The sequence below is a fragment of the Chiloscyllium punctatum genome, chromosome 45 (assembly GCF_047496795.1).
Source record: "Chiloscyllium punctatum isolate Juve2018m chromosome 45, sChiPun1.3, whole genome shotgun sequence".
Lineage (NCBI taxonomy): Eukaryota > Metazoa > Chordata > Chondrichthyes > Orectolobiformes > Hemiscylliidae > Chiloscyllium > Chiloscyllium punctatum.
In genome coordinates, this window is record NC_092783.1 from 45214946 (window position 1) to 45234716 (window position 19771).

At 40.9% G+C, this 19771-nt stretch overlaps 1 protein-coding gene across 1 annotated transcript in view; it reads right to left on the reverse strand.

Moving 5' to 3' along the window:
* LOC140467077 (complement receptor type 1-like) overlaps nt 1-19771 on the reverse strand; it is a 217952-nt gene that overhangs the window by 110388 nt on the left and 87793 nt on the right. Inside the window, exons 20-26 of the mRNA XM_072563137.1 lie at nt 14053-14149; nt 11582-11655; nt 11270-11366; nt 10628-10701; nt 1772-1868; nt 1136-1209; nt 450-546 (exon numbers count right to left, since the gene is read on the reverse strand). Coding sequence (XP_072419238.1) covers nt 450-546; nt 1136-1209; nt 1772-1868; nt 10628-10701; nt 11270-11366; nt 11582-11655; nt 14053-14149 — 610 coding nt within the window. The remainder of the gene's footprint in view (nt 1-449; nt 547-1135; nt 1210-1771; nt 1869-10627; nt 10702-11269; nt 11367-11581; nt 11656-14052; nt 14150-19771) is intronic.

Below are 19771 nucleotides of genomic sequence, written 5' to 3' on the forward strand. Positions count from 1 at the left end.
GTCTGTGGATTCATTAAGAAATTCAATGTGATTGTGCTGATAAAAAAAATGTTGTGCTCTGAGCATATATAAATTATATTGCTGTATTCACCCTTCTTTAGAACTCATTTACAGTAGAAAGGTCAGCACTTGTAAGGAACCAGCAGACAGAAATGACCAGTGTTGAGCTCGGATAATGGATCCAGGGATCATTAACATATTCAGCATTTCCACCTTTGCATTAATACAGCAACCCCAGCAACAACAACATAGAAAAATCATAAACATGTAGATTTCTTTAAGATTCATCAGTTCAATGCTAAACTAGAAGTCAATCAGAGCTCTCATACAGAGCCATCATCAGAAATGTCATGCATGAGAGAAGTATCTGAAGTTGTCTTAATCACAGCATTAAAATAAGACCGTTCATCATCAAAATCTGTTCAGTAACTTATTTACTGAATACTCACCCAGTATCACAATAAAAAATAACTTTATTTGGAACTGTTTCATTTAATGCCTTGTATTGCCCATTCGGAATCTCTCCAGGGTGACCACAGGTTATTGCTGCACAAAAAGTATAATGGGGAGAAATAAAAGTTACAAAACTTCAAAACCTCTACCAGCTTCTTTCCTGTAATACGCAACATGAAGAGGAGTACAATGAAAGTGTCAGCATCGTCAAGATGTACTAAATTCAGAATTAAGTTTTCAGTATTCTAGCAACACAAAGGCAATACTTTCTCTTACTCTGCTATACCTCACAATACCAGGGCACTATCTGTCCACAAAACAACTATACATTGACATCCACCAGAAATCTTAAATCAAAATGCTAGCAAACCACCCACTTAAGACATGGGCTGGCCGTGTTCCATTGTCAGCCCACAAAACCAGATGCTGTTGATGATCCAAGACCCAGTTCAGGAATCCCTGCTGGATCCAAAATCTGGCTGTACACCCACAGTATAAAATCATTAATTGGAAGTGGCCCAACCATTTTGTGCAGACATGTAGGTCAGTTATTTGACTCCTGAAGAAGGGCTGATGCCTGAAACATCGATTCTCCTGTTCATTGGATGCTGCCTGACCTGCTGCACTTTTCCAGCAACACATTTTCAGCAGTTATTTGACAAAACAGAGAAATATTATTTACGTTCACATGATGGAATCTCGCCATCCCAACCCTCAGCTGTACATTGTCGATAATCTCTGCCAATAATTTTGTATCTACAATAGAAACAGATGAAGTTTCACTGAAAAAGTGTGCCAGTGCACTGTCAAAGTAGAAAGATCTAAGTTTCACTGCAAAGAATTGATGGAACAAATGTTTTCTTAAAAATAATACAAAATTCAAAATGAATGAAATGCTGTTATAGTGCAGTTTAAACTAAAATTGCTTATTGGACACAATATCAAGTGCAGTGCACAGGAGCAACATTGAGAAATAAACTCACTTTTGCAGAAATTTTTGATATAATTTAAAGCGTTTGAAGATCCAGCAGGCATGAACACCACTTTTGATATCAGATTATGGATTTTATCAAATGAACTGTTCCATGCTAGCATTAATCTTCCTGTTACTCTACTTTTGTCCCACACCTTAATCAGTACAATAGAAGTTTTTTTTTAAATTGCCGGTTGAACACTAAAGTCTCCCTTATTGTTAATATTAAAATATTTCATCAAAAATTATGATGGTGTGATCATTTGAAATCATCTAAAGCACAACACTAAAGTAATGTAGTCCATAATTAAAAATTAGTCAGTCACTAATATTCTGAATACTCACCCAATGTCACAATAAAAAGTAACATTACTTCCAACTTTCCAATTTGATACTTTATAGTATCCATTCGGAATTGAACCAGGGTCACCACAGTTTATTGCTACAAAAAAAACAAAAGATTTGGTGGTGAACATAGGAGGGATGGCTTGTCAGTTTGCAGATCTCACAAAAGTTGGAGGAGTAGTCGACAGTGAGAAAAGTTATCTCAGAGTACAACAGAACCTTTATCAGATGGGCCAACGGGCCGAGGAGTGACAGATGGAGTTTAATATTTTTATTATTCATTCATGGGATGAGGATATCATTGGCTCGGCCAGCATTGATTGCCCTGAGGTTGGTTAAGGGTCAACTAAGTTGCTGTGAGTCTGGAGTCACATGTAGGCCAGACAAGGTAAGCACAGCAGTTTCCTTCCCTAAGGACATTAGTGAGCTAGGTGGGTTTTCCAACAATCGGCAATGGATTAATGGTCATTAGACTGTTAATTTCATATATTAACTGAATTTAGATTCCACCATTTGCCATGGTGAGATTTGAACTCAGGTCCCCAGAGCATTTCTTGGGTCTCTGGATTAACACTGATAATACCATCAGGCCATTGCCTCCCCATCTAACTGGGGAAGTGTGAGATGTTGCTTTTTGGTAAGGCAAATCAGGGCAGGACTTATCGGCTTAATGGCAAGGTCCTGGGAAGTGTTGCCAAACAATAAGACTTTGGGGCGCAGGTTCAGAGTTCTTTGAAAGTGGCACCGCTGGTAGACAGGGAAGTGAAAAAAATGTTTGGTACTCATCTTCATTTGTAAGTACATTCAGTTGGGAGGTCATGTTGCAGCTGTACAGGACATTGGTTAGGCCACTTTGGAATACTGCATTCATTTCAGGTCTCCCTGCTATAGGAAAGATGTTGTTAAACTTGAAAAAGTTCAGAAAAGAATTACAAGGATGTTGCCAGGGTTGGAGGGTCTGAGCTTGAAAGAGAGGATTAATGGGCTGGGGCTATTTTCCCTGGAGCATCAGAGGCTGAGGAGTGACCTTATGGAGGCTTGTAAAACCATGAGAGGCAAGGATAGGGTGAATAGTTAAGGTCTTTTTCTCAGGTTCGGGAGTCCAAAGCTAGAGTGCATAAGTTTGAGGTGTGAGAGGAAAGATTTAAAAGGACCTAAGGGGTAATCCTTTCATGCAGAGGGTTGTGCGTGAATGGCTTTAGCTGCCAGAGGAAGTGGCGGAGGCTGCTACAATTACAGCATTTTAAAAGGCATCTGGGTGGGTAATAAATATGAAAGATTTAGTGGGATTGGGCTAAATGCTAACAAATGGGACTAGATTAATTTAGAATTTCTGGTCGGCATGGACAAGTTGGACTGAAAGGTCTGTTTCCATATTGTACAACTCTGACTTAATTTGATGTTGAACAGCAAAATCAGTTGTGCTTTTGTAGGGAACATTTAACATTGCATGATGGGAAAAAAATTGGCCAACTCTCAAGTTATAGATCAGTAAGTTAAAAAGGACTGTAGCGAATGGTCGAGGACAGTTAACAAGACACAGGCAGAATGTATACACAATCTCTAACCTTGTAATGGCTCCTTATATATTTTAAACTCCAGACTTTAGCCAAAAAAAACTGCATGTGGTGTTTTCTTTAATAAAGACTGAACATTTTTGGTTCAAGGTTGTTTTTGAATTTTTGTCTAAATATTGAGTTTGTTCTCACAGATCCCTGCTAATTAAATCCAGTTAAACATTTGGCGCTGTGAACGAAAACCAGATATCCTGCATTTGATTCTTTGAGGGACCGAGACAAAGCAATCCCATCGCAACCAAGAGATAAGAGATGGACAGCACCACAAAGTGGGCTTTTTTTTAACCTTGGTGAAAGTGAGGACTGCAGATGCTGGAGATCAGAGTCAAGATTAGAGTGGTGCTAGAAAAGCACAGCAGGTCAGGCAGCATCCAGGGAGCAGGAAAATCAACGTTTCTGACAGGAGCCCTTCATCAGGAATGAGGCTGGGAGCCTCATCTCTCTCCATTGGCTGGCTGCTACAACCCCTCATCCCTGGCAGAGGACACTAACAGGTGAATGAAAATTCTAAATTTTTCCAGTAGGTTGTGACTTGAGCAAAGAGGATCAGGGATCCATTTGTTGTTTGACTGGGAGGTCTACGCTGGGATTTTTTGCTTCAGTTTTTTTTGAGATTTTTTAAGAAATCAGAGAAAATTTTACTTTTCAGATTGGGCACGTATTTCTGATTGTGTTTTTGGTACCAGGAATAACAGACCTCTGTGTGCTGAGGTATGGGGCGGGCCTTAGAACATACCTTACGTCATCTGTCAATAGCATTGCACAATAAATTGGGTAAAGATGTTTGGCCACTAGGGCACACCTGGGATCAAGGAAATTGCAAGTATTCCAGAAAGGCCATTTAGTTGATAGGAATATTCTAAATGAAAACCTATTTTTTAACATTAGGCACAGGAATCCACTAAGTGCCACTCGTGATTAATGAATTGTAGAGATAAACCTCATAAATGGGGTATTGACCAGTACTCAAATGGTAAAATGAAAGATTGGGAGACTTTGAAGTTTGAGTGTGCACTATGGGATTTGAAAAATCAGACCTTAGACAAAGCAGATGTGAAGCTGACAGTTAAAAGTAAACAGCAGGCAGGGTGGGATAAGATGGTCACATCACAGAAGGATCCTCCCAGTTTGAGTGGCATGCCAAATTTTCCTGATTCAAGTGATACAAGATGATGTGGAAGCCTCAAACGTAACCACCACCCCAACCCCAACCCTACCTTCTGGTTCTGCTTCAGCTGCTATACAGCCTGTGGCACAGCGCCCTAGACCTTGTATGAACCCCTCCTACATGAAGAACAATCCTACACTTCCCTAGATAACTCCCTTCATAATATTTCTCTTTAGCCTGTGGAAAAAGTTACCCTCCCTCCACCGCCACGACCTGCCAATTGTCCACTTAAGTCTGTAAGCAATTCCCCCAGCTGCTGATGATAACATCGAGGTCCACTTCATTCAGGTCTGGCAGGCCTTTAAACCCCAGCAGCGGTGTTTGATTATGGCATACATTCTGTCCCACAAAGTACAAATTATTTCATACTGACCACTTGCATTTCAACACTTGGATCCCCTTTTTACAATGCTTGTTTCAACTGTGGAAAGGTGGGCCACTACACCAGGGCTTGATCATTAACATTCACAACCTGTAAAGTTTTCTGATTAGCCCACGCTAACTACCCAGCCCGCTCACATGCAAGGAGCTTTTATAAGATTGCTCTAGATTGCTGCAGGGTGACATTGGCTATTTTGTATTATTCCTGTAGTAAAAAGAGGGCAGGCTGGGTAAACTCCCCACTCCATAGTATTGCCAGTGGAAATTTGTTTATAGCAAAATAAGGAGTTATGAGGTAAAATGGGTCAATCCTTCTATGTAGTTAGGAAGGTGGAACTCTGAGAAAATACCTGATCAGGAAAATGTTTATAGGCTACTGGCCTCGCTAAGAGATTGAGCATTTTGGTAAATTCTTCATGTGAATTGGGCAACTTGGTAAATTGTTATATATGAATTAAATGATGTCCAGTGTGAATTTTTAGACGATTGTGATGGTGTGTGTGTGTGTGTGTGTGTGTAAACTTTCCATACAATATGGAATTGGTTCCAATATTGTGATTTTGTCAGCAGTTGGGTAACAGGGACATGGAAACCTAACAAGCTGTTTTCACCTGATAGCACTTTTAATTACAATCCCATTGAACAATTGTCAGAAATTGTAAGAAACTTTGAATAGAGAGAGAGAGAGAGAGAGAGACAGAGCGCACGAGCGATAGGCTGCTCGCTGGTCTGTTAACTCTTTGTGTTCTTTGATGTATCTTTGTTCATTCGTGGTTACACGTGGTCTTATGTAATCTTTGTTTGCTTTATCCCCTAGAACTCGAGATCTGGGAATGTTTTGATTCCAGTCTGCATGTTGGAAATCCATGGTGATCTTAAACTATTGTCTGTGCCTTTTATTAGTTTTGATTCTGCATGGTTACCGTTAGTTCCTTTTCAGGGACTTTCTATAGTGATTTAAGTCTATATCTACCTGGAGAGGTTCACAGAAAAAGATTGGGTTTTAAAGATTGGTTAATATTTTTTGTGTGATTTGAATTTATTATGTTTGTAGGCCAGAGTGAATTTCCAAATACTGTTTTAGAATTTAAGCTAATCTTTAATTCCAGATGATATGATTTTCTTATTTGCATATAGTTTGTGAAAATTGAATTTTGGGAATGCAGTTCAGAAATTGGAGAACACTGATAAAGGTGTGGTGGTGACATTACATGGTACATGGTTGTTGAAGGAAATATGGGGGCAGTTGTCCTTCTGAGTGTTATTGTAAGCAAGTTGCAACCGTGTATGGAATAACTGTCATGTACTCTCTGTGTAGGTGAGGAAGCCAGGGACCTGTGATGTGTCCTTCTGCGAATAGATGGTGAACCTAATTTGGGAGAAAAATTATGGAAAGAAGTTGAGATTATTAATTAAAGAATAGGAGGATAAAGCAGATAGTGAATAAAGAGAGACACCTTCCTGGTGAGTTGGAGTAATAATGCATGTGATTATATGCAGTAGCTGGGACTCCCAGGAGCTGGGAGAAGTTGAAGGCTGATTGCGGAGGGGTAGATGAAAGGTGAAAAAAGGAAAATGGTGTGAAGATGCTAAGACTGAGAAAGATACTCCTTGCTAGCCCTGATTTGGTTAATAACCAGCAGAACACTGTTTACCTTCTCACACGTCTCCAGTCATGGGGATATATGGTCCCATGAACTAAGGTTCATAAGTGTCAATCACAAGTTAAATTTTTGGGTGTGTTAATTAGTACTACTGACCATTCCCTTACTCAGGAACAGAATTCCCCCATCTTGCAAACCCCAGCCCCTACTTCACCCAAACAGATGAGAGCCTTTTTAGGGCTGGTCAATTTTTGTGAGCAGTCACTTCCAAATGTTACAAATTATACTAAAGATCTTAGTCCGTATTCCTCTCCTAATGCTTCCCCTTAAATTTTAGTTGTCTGACTCGGCCATGCAGTCATTTTACGCCCTCAAAGACACCTTGGCTGCAGCCCCAGCACTAGGATGCCGGCTGTGTGACAGACCGATATGTTTGCATTAAAGATAAATGTGCCACTGGCGTATTACCTTAGCAGCATGGTGACTGTCGTCACCCGTTGGCCTATTATTTCAGCAAATTAGATCCTGTTGCCTCTCTCCATGCACTCAAATCCTGACTGCTGTCCATTTGTTAGTACAGGCAGCTTCTAACCTGACCCTTCACCAGCCTGAACAGGTGTACACCTCGCACTCTGTTGTCACCCTCCTCACGTCTCAGCAGACCCAACATCTCACCCAAGCTCATCTGAGCCACTATGAGATCTCACTGTTGCCTCGTTTCGCTACTGCTCCACTTTGAATCCTGCTACGTTCCTTGAGCAAAGTCCTGACAATCCTCCTGGCCAACCCACCACCCCCAACTCCCCCCAGCATGACTGTTTGATTCGGAACCTCGTCTGGTTTTGGCAAACCCCCCATTTGATAATCCTGACCTCATGTTTTATGTTGATGGTACTTCCTCCATTTCCCCAGATGGTGTCCGGCAGTCAAGCTCTGCTATTGCAACAGATGCTGCTGTTCAGGAGTCTGCTGCTTTTCAGACCCTTATCTCTGCACACAAAGTCAAGCTTTTGCCCTCACCAGAGCTTGTATTCTGTTCACTGATAAAATTGCTAATGTTTACACCAATTCCAGATACACATTCAGTGTTGCCCACGATTTTGGCTGCCTGTGGCAGCAACGAAGCTTCCTTATTTCCACAGGGACTCTCATTCAAAATGCTCTTCAGGTTAAAATTCTCCTCGATGCTATTCTGCTTCCACGTCAATTAGCTGTTATTAAATGCACTGCGCACACAAGGGGGGACACTCCGGTACAGTTAGGAAATGCCCATGCTGATTCTGTTGCTTCGGAGACGGCTGCATCAGCCATGTTAGTTGTTCCAACTAACAGGAATCAGGCTCCAAATCAAATAGCTACTTTAGGGACAAAGGACATGCCAGACACCCCTGCGATTCGGACTTTACACAGGGACGTCTTTGAATCTGAATGTGCACTTTGGAAGTCGATGGGGTGCTCGCACCCATTGACAAGAGATCTCTGGCTAACACCGGTTGGTCAAGTTTGTATTTATGATTCTTTGTTACCAGTGCTTATTGATTACTTGCATACTTGTACTCAGGAGGGAATAGTACAGCTACTTTTAAAAATATGATGCCATCCGGATTTGAATATAGCAGCTCAAATGTGGCTGGATAGATGTTAATTTGCATGAAAAATAACAACGGTACAGGTATTAAATGTCCTTCCTGGACTGCACCCCTGTCAAATGGTCATTTTGCTTGCATACAGCTTGATTTTATTGAATTACCTGAAGTACTATGTTATAAATACTGTTTTGTGATGGTCAACATATTTAGCAAATGGATTGAAGCCTTCCCCACCACTAATTGTACCGCACATACTTTAGTGAAAATATTGTTGACTGAAGTTATTCCCTGCTTTGGGTTGCCTAAAATGATATGCTCAGCCAGTGGACCACATTTTCTGGCTTGAATCAATACTGAATTATGTGGATTACTTTTAATTAAACAGCAACTGCACTGTGTGTATTGCCCGCAGGCAGCGGGGATTATGGAACGGGCCAATGGTACCTTGAAAGAAAGATTATCTAAATTAGTCAAAGAAACAGGGTTAAATTGGCTCAAAGTATTGCCCTTGGCACTATTTCACGTGCAAATTATTCCGCATTCGCGGACCAGACTGTCAGCTGCAGGGATAGTTTATGGTCAGCCAATGAGGACTCAATGGGATACTCATGCTGACCCCCGAGAAGGTGTGGATTTCCATCTAATGGGAGAGCAAATGCCGAATTACTTGAAACAGTTAACTCTTTCTCTGAAGTTTCTTCACTCACGAGTCAGACAAGGTTGCATTGCCCAGCTGAGGAAAACACAATCACTTCCTAATATCCACAAGTAAACCCTGGGGTTTGCATGTTGGTCAAGAATTTGGAAAGAAACAAATTAGGACACTGCTGGAGTGGCCCCTTTCAAGTCCCACTAACAACACCAACCTCAGTTGAAATTAAAGGATGCTCCAGTTGGGTCCACCTACCTGATCGTAAGAAGATTATTCTTCAACCAGTCAACAACACAGCATGAATCTTATTTTGGCACTATTTGGACTTTTTGAATAGTTTAATGTAGGTGAATATTTGACATTAACAAACCAGCCTACTTGGGAAATGCATGCAAACACCACTTACGTATGTCATATATGCATGCTGAGAAATTGAATATAAGTATTCGGTTTGTACACATAACCCCATTCATTCAATGGAAGGAGTACTCTTCAACCCCTCCCTTTCTAAATATCAGAAACAGTTGAGTGGATGTCACATTGGAATCATGCAGTGCTTAATGGGGAAATGAGGATATGGAATCAGCAGATTATGAAATGTCACTTTCAACATGGTATTAGCCTGCATATAATCACGACTCAGTTCCTCCTTCCCTTAGAGTCCATTCGAATAACACTACAAGTTCCCTATACTTTAGAAAATCAGCACAAGGAATGCTAATTGGGCATTTGACTGGCAAGGCCCAGTAGTCAATATTTTGAGAAATTGGATGTTTAACTGTGATTGGTTCAGGATATGGAATATTACATCTGATTGTCCATGGCCCCATTCAACCAAGCAGTCTTGAATGACATTGGCTGATGATTTTACAAATTACAATGGCATATACTTTATATACAGCACTTAAAGCATACACATGGTTTCCTACCAATTCGATTTGATCCAGCTATCTGGGTTATGTTGTACCCTACATACATCACCTGCTAACCTTACAAGGGAGAACATGTGCTGTTGTGGATCAGGAGTGCTGTATTTACATTCCAGATATCTCTGAAAATATTACCAAATTAGTTGAACATATTAAGCAACATGCTGACCACATATAAGACATCGGCAAGGAATTCTATGATTACAGCCCACCGAGTTGCTTTGGTCATGATTGATTGGATCTTTAAAGCCTTTTTGCTCATAGAACTATTGCTAGTAGTAATAAGATGGTTTGTTTGCTTGTGCCAATGCATCTTCAAGTGGATTTTCAAGTGGATTTTCAATGTGTCTATATAACTGATCATCATGATATGACAAAAGGGGGAAATGTGGTATTGTGGGAAACATTTTAAATTGCCTGATGGCAAAATTGGCCATATTCCTGGGTTGTAGATCAATAAGTTAAAAAGACTGCGGCAACAGATCAGAAACAGCATTCATGATACAGGCTGAATGGAATCAAATTCTGCAACCTTGGTAAAACTTCAGTAATCTTCTTAATGGCTTCTTGTATCTTTTGAACTACAGATTTTAGCCTAAACAAAATGTCCATACACAGAAACAAAGTTATGGAAAGATGTGAATGATTGATGTTTTGGAAACATTTCATGATAATTTGTCACTTCTCAGCATAGTTTAAAGTATATAAATATTATTCTTTCCTTTGCAAAGGTGTGAAAAAATGTAGAGAGCCTAGGAAACTTTGTCTCTCTTCCCTCATGTTTTTTAGCCAAAAGGAAACTGCATGTGGCGTTTTCTTTAACAAAGACTGGACATTTTTCAGCTCAAGGTTGCTTTTGAATCTTTGTCTAAATGTTGAGTTTGCTCTCACAGGTCCCTGCTAATTAAAATCCAATTCAACACAGTCACTTCACGAAACAGTTAAGCATAACTTACGTTCACAGGATGGGTCATCTCCATCCCACCCCTCTGCTGTACATTGTCGATAAGCTCTACCCACCAGCTTGTATCTAGAAAATCAGAAACAACCCATTTGTAATAAGAACCTGAAAGTTACTTTGAGAATATTTAGTACTCTGACCAGGTTAGAATTCCAAAGGATCAAAGAGCAATAAATCCATCAAAATAATCAACTAGGTCCACAGATTCTTGAAAGAATTCAATACAGTTGTGTTGATAAGAAATGTTGTGCAATGACCGTGTATACCTGTAAATTCTATTGTTGCAACTGTCCCTCTTTAGAGCTGATTCACAATACAAAGGTCAGCACTTATGAGTAACCAGGAGGTACAAATGTCCAGTCTTGATCTCAGATAATGGATCCATTAATATATTCAGCATTTCCATCTTTGCATTAATATAGCAACCCGAGCAACAACATAATTGAACCATCACGACAGTATAGATATCTTTTCAGTTCAGTGCTAAACTAGAATGGTCAATCAGAGCTCTCATAGTGAGCCAACATCAGCAATGTTATGCATGAAAGATGGCTATCCTAAATTGTATTAATTACAGCTTTAAAATACCATTGTCCATTACCAAATCTGTTCAGTAATTTATTTACTGAATACTTACCCAAAGTTACAATAAACAGTAACTTTCTTTGCAACTGTCTCATTTAGAGTCTTATAGTGCCCATTCAGAATCTCTCCAGGATGACCACAGGTTATTGCTGCACAAAATATACAATAAGAAGATTGAAATATTACAAAACTCCAACAGCTTCTTTCATATAATACATAAGATGAAGATGAATACAATCAAATTACACCAAGTTGAGAATTCAGTTTTATATATTCTAGCAATGCAAATGCAAGACTTTCTCTTAATCTGTAATGCCTCACAATATCAGCACATATTAACACACATCAGGGAAATATAACTTACGTTCACATGATGGAATCTCACCATCCCAGCCCTCAGCTGTACATTGTCGATAATCTCTGCCAATAATTTTGTATCTAAAAAGAAACACAATCTGCCCGTTATCAGACATGAACGTTAACTGAAAATGTTTGTCAGTGTGCTGTCCAGGTCAGAAATCTGAGGTTCAGAAAGGAAAATCATATTAAACTAGGAAGAAACTGTTTAAAAAATTAACAATACTAAATTTGCAGAAGAATCAAAAGCAATAAAATGCTCTTACATTGTTTCTTAAATGGAACATCAGACAGAAGGTAAAGTATAGTGCTTGGAATCCCCATTATGAAATTTGCATTTTATATTTTCAAAGTACTCTAAGAAATTAGTCAAACATCATTTATGCTTCATAAAAGAATGCTAACTGAGGGGTTATGTTTTGTTTTCCAAACGTCCTGTTATTAATGCTTAATAATAGAATCTAACAATTTTGTGATGGCACATGTCAAACTAACTATTCTGTAGTTTCCACCTTTGTCTCCCTCCATTTGGAATAAAAACAACTTTTCCAATCCACTGAAACTTTTCACACATCAAGGGAATTTGGGAATACTGCAACCAATGTATGAACCATCTCTGCTGCCCCTTCCTTCAAGACATGCAAATGTAGGTCATTGGGCCCTCTGGGCTTGTCAATCCCAATAGCATACTTTTTCCCTACTAATGACTATTTTTCTAATTTCCTCCATTTCCATAACCTCGGTATTACCTGTTATTATTGAGATGGTACTAGTGCCCTCCACCATGAAAACTGAAGCAAAATATTAATTTAGCATTCTGCCACTTCTGTGTTTCTCACTACTAACTCTCCAGTCTCATCCTTCAAGGGACCAACATTCACTGTAGCTGCGCTTTTCCCTTTTTTGTTATATGTTCGACATTTTTTTTCTAGTTTTCTTCATTATTTACATTTGCTCATTTTATTACTTTTTTAGTAACCCTTTGTTGATCTTTAAAAGTTTCCCAACTTACCATCTTGCCACTGTTTGTGAGGTATGGCTTAAATTTCACCTTTACATTATCCTTAACTTCCTGCTTAGAAATGAAGGGATGTTTTCTTCCCCCACCCCTGACAGTCTTTCTTCCTTTCTGGAATATATTTTATTTGGAAGAAATTAAGCATCTCCTTAAGCATCTGCCATGCTCATCAACTGCTCTACATGTTCATCTTCCTGCCCAATCCATTAGGATTGGATCTGTCCTCATGTCTATGTAATTACCTTTGTTTAACTCACAATGCCAATGTTGCACTCCAGTTTCTAACCCTCCAACTGAATTTTAAGTTCAAGCAGTTTATGATCACTCTTCCCTATAGGATCCTAAACATAAGATAATTAATTAATCCCATCTCATTATACACCAAATCCAGAACAACCTGCTCCCTGGTTGCTTCCCCAACATATTGCTCCAAAAAACAATCTCTTATACATTCAATGAACTCCACCTAGCAAGGGAAAGAAGTCCCTCGTAGGATTAATCTATCGGCCCCTAAGTAATAGTCTCAGAGTCGATCACAGTATAAACTAGGAAATATTGGGGGTTTGTAAGAGAGATACAGGAGTTACTATGGGTGATTTTAATATGCATAAATAGACTGAATTGATGAAATTGGCAAGGATAGTATACCCTTGCCAATTTCATCAATTCAGTCCATATGTGTATCAAAATCACCCATGACGTGTCCTGTATCTTCCTTACAAACCCCCAGTATTTCCTAGTTTATACTGTGATCGACTGTGAGACTATTACTTCAGGGTCTATAGATTACTCCTAGGAGGGGATTTGTTCTCTTGCTATTTCTTATTACTATGCAGACTGAGCTTACATTCTAGATCTCTGGCACTGATGTCATTTCTCACTCCAACATTGGTCTTTTCCTTTGCTAACAAAGCTACACCACCTTCTTTTCATTCCTGTCTATCCTTCTGAAACACCGAGTACTCTTGGATATTCAATTCCTAAACCTGGTTTACCTACAACCCCATCTCAGTATTCCCACCAAATCATACTGATTTTCTCCATTAATGCTGGTAACTCATTAATTTATTCTAAATTCTTTGAGCACTCAGATACAAAGCCTTTAAGTTCGTTCTATAATCAAGTTTTCCTATTCTTATATGAATCCTGGTGTGTTATTATGTTCCTGTCCTTCTGTCCTTCTGTCCTTCCTTAAACTCATTACTTGTGCCTTCTGAACATTTCCATCTTCGCACTAATATTCCTATTCCAATGCTACTGTCCTGCATCTTCATCAGTATATTGTAATATTGTTTAAAATTGACAGCTGAACACTAAAATAGAAGCCTCCCGCAGACCACATGTGAAGAGATTTTATCAGAAATGAAGAAGGTGTGATCATTTGAAATTATCTAAGTTACAACATTAAAATAACAATCCTTCATTAAAATTATTCAGCAATTTATAGACTGAATACTTACCCAATGTCACAATAAAAGGTAACATTACTTCCAACTGTCCATTTTGGTGCTTTATAATATCCATTTAGAATTGAACCTGGGTCACCACAATTTATTGCTGGAAAGGAAACAAAAACGTGAAAAGTTAAAAATATTACAAGAAACCAAAGTCCCTGAAAGATTTTTCATTGTCATTCACAGATATTTAATAAGAGGATGATATGCTACACATTGTCAAGAATAACAAGTTACTCTAAATTTGGAATTTGTTTCTAGATTATTGTATTAACAATGCAGGATTTTCTCTAAGTTCATAATATGCCATTGCAACTGGTCTCTCTATTGAACATCATAAATCTTGATTAGAAATCCAAAACCAACATGGTCATAATTAGTCTTAGCAACAGGGATTTCAATATTGATGGGCGAATCAGTGGATACCCATATCACTTTCATATATAAAAGGCCCAATTTTATATATGGATCCTCACAGGCACTTACATGGCCAATGTAGGCCTTTCTTGTACTTAAAGCTGAAGATGCTACTCCATTAACAGCTCTGCTACAAACATCTATCAGCACCTTGTAGTATGAATGGTAACTGCAGATAGTCATGGTCCAAGTCTCAGCCTTGGCATGTCTGCTCATCGCAGAATACAGGGGTCAGGTCTGGGGCAGAAGTCAGTGGAGAGGGCAGGGGCAGGGGTAAATGTGGACAAGGATAGGGCTTTCTTTCTGATGCTGGATCTTTCCATTGGGCACTGATTGTCTGACAATGAAAAACACACTCACTACAAAGCTACAGGAGTATTGTTTCCTCATGGCCTTTAGAGGCAGGGAGAGTAACTCTAAAGACACCCCCATATTCTGATGGGCTCAATGATAGCTGCTCTCAAATGGTTCATGAACAGGTTAAATTGTCATTACATAACCAGTAGACTGGATTCTTGCATCAGGCTGCTGCTGTCCTTACTTTTCCTGACATGCGGAATTTCCTTCGTGTGCAGGAAATGCAGTCAGATCCTGATCCTCACCGAACGAGTTAGGGAACTGGAACTGGAGCTGGATGAGCTGAGGATTATTCAAGAGGCTGAGAGGGTGATCGATAGAAGCTACAGGGACATAGTTACGCCAGAGAACAGAGGTAGCTGGGTAACAGTTAGAGGTGGGAAGGGGAAGAAACAGGCAGTGCAGGGTTCCCCTGTGGTCGTTCCCCTAAAAAATAAGTATGCAGCTTTGGAAACTGTTGGGGGGGACAGCCTTGCAGGTGTAAGCTGCAGTGAAGGGGTCTGTGGCTCTGAGATTCAGAAGGGAAAGGGGGAGAAGAGGAGAGCGCTAGTTATAGGGGACTCTCTAGTTAGAGGGACGGACAGGCGGTTCTGTGGACATGGGCGAGACTCTCGGCTGGTTTGTTGCCTCCCGGGTGCTAGGGTCCGAGACGTCTCGGACCGTGTCTTCAGAATCCTTAAGGGGGAGGGTGTGCAGCCAGAAGTCGTGGTACACATTGGCACCAACGACATAGGTAGGAAGAGGGGTGGGGAGGTCATTCAAGAGCTCAAGGAGTTAGGCTGGAAGCTAAAAGCTAGGACAGACAGAGTCGTCATCTCTGGGTTGTTGCCGGTGCCACGTGACAGAGAGGCAAAGAATAGGGAGAGAGTGCAGTTGAACACGTGGCTGCAAGGATGGTGTAGGAGGGAGGGCTTCAGATATTTGGACAATTGGAATGCATTCTGGGGAAGGTGGGACCTGTATAAACAGGACGGGTTGCACCTGAACCAGAAGGGCACCAATATCCTGGGGGGTAGGTTTGCTAGCACTCTTCGGGCGGGTTTAAACTAATTTGGCAGGGGGATGGGATCCGGACTTGTAGTCCAGCAAGTAAGCTAGCTGTGTGTCAGGATGTCCAAGACTGTAGGGAGGCTGTGGAGAAGGTAGCACTGACAGGGACTACTTGCGGACACAGAGATGGGCTCAAGTGCGTATACTTCAATGCAAGGAGTATCAGAAATAAGGTGGGTGAACTTAAGGCGTGGATCGGTACCTGGGACTACGATGTTGTGGCCATCACGGAAACATGGATAGATGAGGGACAGGAATGGCTGTTGGAGGTTCCTGGTTACAGATGTTTCAGTAAGATTAGGGAGGGTGGTAAAAAAGGAGGGGGGGTGGCATTGCTAATTAGAAATGGTATAACGGCTGCAGAAAGGAAGTTTGAGGGGGATCTGCCTCTGGAGGTAGTATGGGCTGAAGTCAGAAATAGGAAAGGGGCAGTCACCTTATTGGGTGTTTATTATAGACCCCCCAATAGCAGCAGAGATGTGGAGAAACAGATTGGGAAACAGATTTTGGAAAGGTGCAGAAGCCACAGGGTCGTAGTCATGGGCGACTTCAACTTCCCAAATATTGATTGGAAGCTCTTTAGATCAAGTAGATTGGATGGGGCGGTGTTTGTGCAGTGTGTCCAGGAAGCTTTTCTAACGCAGTATGTAGATTGTCCAACCAGAGGGGAGGCCATATTGGATTTGGTACTCGGTAACGAACCGGGACAAGTGGTGGGCTTGTTGGTGGGTGAACATTTTGGTGATGGCGACCACAATTCTGTGACTTTCACCTTGGTTATGGAGAGAGATAGGTGCGCACAACAAGGTAGATTTTACAATTGGGGGAAGGGAAATTACGATGCTGTAAGACAGGATTTGAGGAGCATACGTTGGGAGCATAGGCTGTGAGGGAAGGATGTGGTGGAAATGTGGGACTTTTTCAAGGAGCAGATACGACGTGTCCTTGATATGTATGTACCGATCAGGCAGGGAAGAAATGGTCGTGTGAGGGAGCCTTGGTTGACTAGGGAGGTTGAATGTCTAGTAAAGAGGAAGAAGGAGGCTTACATAAGGTTGAGGAAACAAGGTTCAGACAGAGCAGTGGAGGGATACAGGATAGCCAGAAGGGACCTGAAGAAAGGGATTAGGAGAGCTAAGAGAGGGCATGAAAAATCCCTGGCGGATAGGATCAAGGATAACCCCAAGGCATTCTATGCATATGTGAGAAACCTGAGAATGACGAGAACGAGGGTAGGTCCGATCAAGGACAGTGGTGGGAGACTGTGTATTGAGTCAGAAGAGATAGGAGAGGTCTTGAACAAGTACTTCTCTTCAGTATTTACGAACGAGAGGGACCGTATTGTTGAAGAGGAGAGTGTGAAACGGACTGATAAGCTAGAAGAGATACCTGTTAGGAAGGAAGATGTGTTGGACATTTTGAACAACTTGAGGATAGACAAGTCCCCCGGGCCTGACGGGATATATCCTAGGATTATGTGGGAAGCAAGAGAGGAAATTGCAGTACCGTTGGCAATGATCTTCTCGTCTTCACTGGCAACTGGGGTGGTACCAGGGGACTGGAGAGTAGCGAATGTTGTGCCCCTGTTCAAAAAAGGGAATAGGGATAACCCCGGGAATTACAGGCCAGTTAGTCTTACTTCTGTAGCAGGCAAAGTAATGGAAAGGGTACTGAGGGATAGGATTTACGAGTATCTGGAAAGACACTGCTTGATTAGGTACAGCCAGCACGGATTTGTGAAGGGTAGGTCTTGCCTTACAAGTCTTATTGAATTCTTCGAGGAGGTGACCAAGCATGTGGATGAGGGTAGAGCAGTGGATGTAGTGTACATGGATTTTAGTAAGGCATTTGATAAGGTTCCCCATGGTAGGCTTATGCGGAAAGTCAGGAGGCATGGGATAGAGGGAAATTTGGCCAATTGGATAGAAAACTGGCTAACTGGTAGAAGTCAGAGAGTGGTGGTAGATGGTAAATATTCAGCATGGAGTCCAGTTACAAGTGGAGTTCCGCAGGGATCAGTTCTGGGTCCTCTGCTGTTTGTAATTTTTATTAATGACTTAGAGGAGGGAGTCGAAGGGTGGGTCAGTAAATTTGCAGATGATACAAAGATAGGTGGAGTTGTGGACAGTGAGGAGGGCTGTTGTCGGCTGCAGAGGGACTTAGATAGGATGCAGAGCTGGGCTGAGGAGTGGCAGATGGAGTTCAACCCTGCCAAGTGTGAGGTTGTCCATTTTGGAAGAACAAATAAGAATGCGGAATACAGGGTTAATGGTAGGGTTCTTGGTCAGGTGGAGGAACAGAGGGATCTTGGGGTCTATGTACATAGATCTTTGAAGGTTGCCACTCAGGTGGATAGAGTTTGTAAGAAGGCCTATGGAGTATTATCGTTCATTAGCAGAGGGATTGAATTCAAGAGTCGTGAGGTGATGTTGCAGCTGTACAGGACTTTGGTTAGGCCACATTTGGAGTACTGTGTGCAGTTCTGGTCGCCTCACTTTAGGAAAGATGTGGAAGCTTTGGAGAGGGTGCAGAGAAGATTTACCAGGATGTTGCCTGGAATGGAGAGTAGGTCGTACGAGGATAGGTTGAGAGTTCTCGGCCTTTTCTCGTTGGAACGGCGAAGGATGAGGGGTGACTTGATCGAGGTTTATAAGATGATCAGAGGAATAGATAGAGTAGACAGTCAGAAACTTTTTCCCCGGGTACAACAGAGTGTTACAAGGGGACATAAATTTAAGGTGAAGGGTGGAAGGTATAGGGGAGATGTCAGGGGTGGGTTCTTTACCCAGAGAGTGGTGGGGGCATGGAATGCACTGCCCGAGGGAGTGGTAGAGTCAGATTCATTGGCGACCTTTAAGCGGCATTTGGATAGGTACAAGGATGGGTGCTTAATCTAGGATAGAAGTTCGGCACAACATCGTGGGCCGAAGGGCCTGTTCTGTGCTGTATTGTTCTATGTTCTATGTTCCTTTGACTCCTTCTGCCTGATTCCTCCAATAATCCATCCGCAACCTGATATCCACTCTGGTGAGTTGTATTAAATTCCAGCCAATGGCAGGTATCCATCAATCTACTAAATGTTTGGAGCATGGCAACCATGAATAAGCAAAGGTATTTAGAAATCCAATTTTGAATTACAAAAGGCACTGAAAAGTGCTGGTCCAATACATAATCAAACTGTTTTTGAAATATTTTTCATGAAGTACAGGCCATTCTGTCATAATGCACATTTTGACAATGTGAATTCACTGTAATGTGATTGATGAATTGGAGACACAGTTTCTACAGCATGGACTTTTAAAACGTGTGTTATTTTTAACATGATTACAGCGCCAACATGAAGTGCTGTTTCTAAAGCATGAGTTTTCTATAATGTGCAGTTGCACAAGAATGCAACAATTGCATCATAGAAGAACTGACTGTATAAGGGATTACATCTGACTCTGTGATATGCTAATCATCAGGAAGTGATGAAACATCACATGATCTTACTTTTTTGCAGCCTCATGACAAGATAAATCGACAGTAATATGTTTCTTAAATACAGTTAATTTTTTTTTCTCTCAGGAGAGTCTGTAAATATTCTGGAGTAGCACAATAAAACTAAGAAGATTATAATATGTTATTTCAAGGACCTCAAAATGAAGAAGTGACCATTTGAGTTCTAAAGCACAATCAAATCTACTGTGACACAATCACAATCACCAGTAAAATCTTCCATTATGTTTGTGTCACCTCCTCAATATCTATTACTTCCTTTCAAGCTTCTACAGTAAGTTAATGCAACAGTTTCTTATTGGCTGCTCAGTAAAGGCAAAAGAACAGCCCCACTTGAATTGTTAAACAAAGAGTAAGAGAAATAGAAAGGTGTGAGCATGATTTATGAATCATTGCATTGATT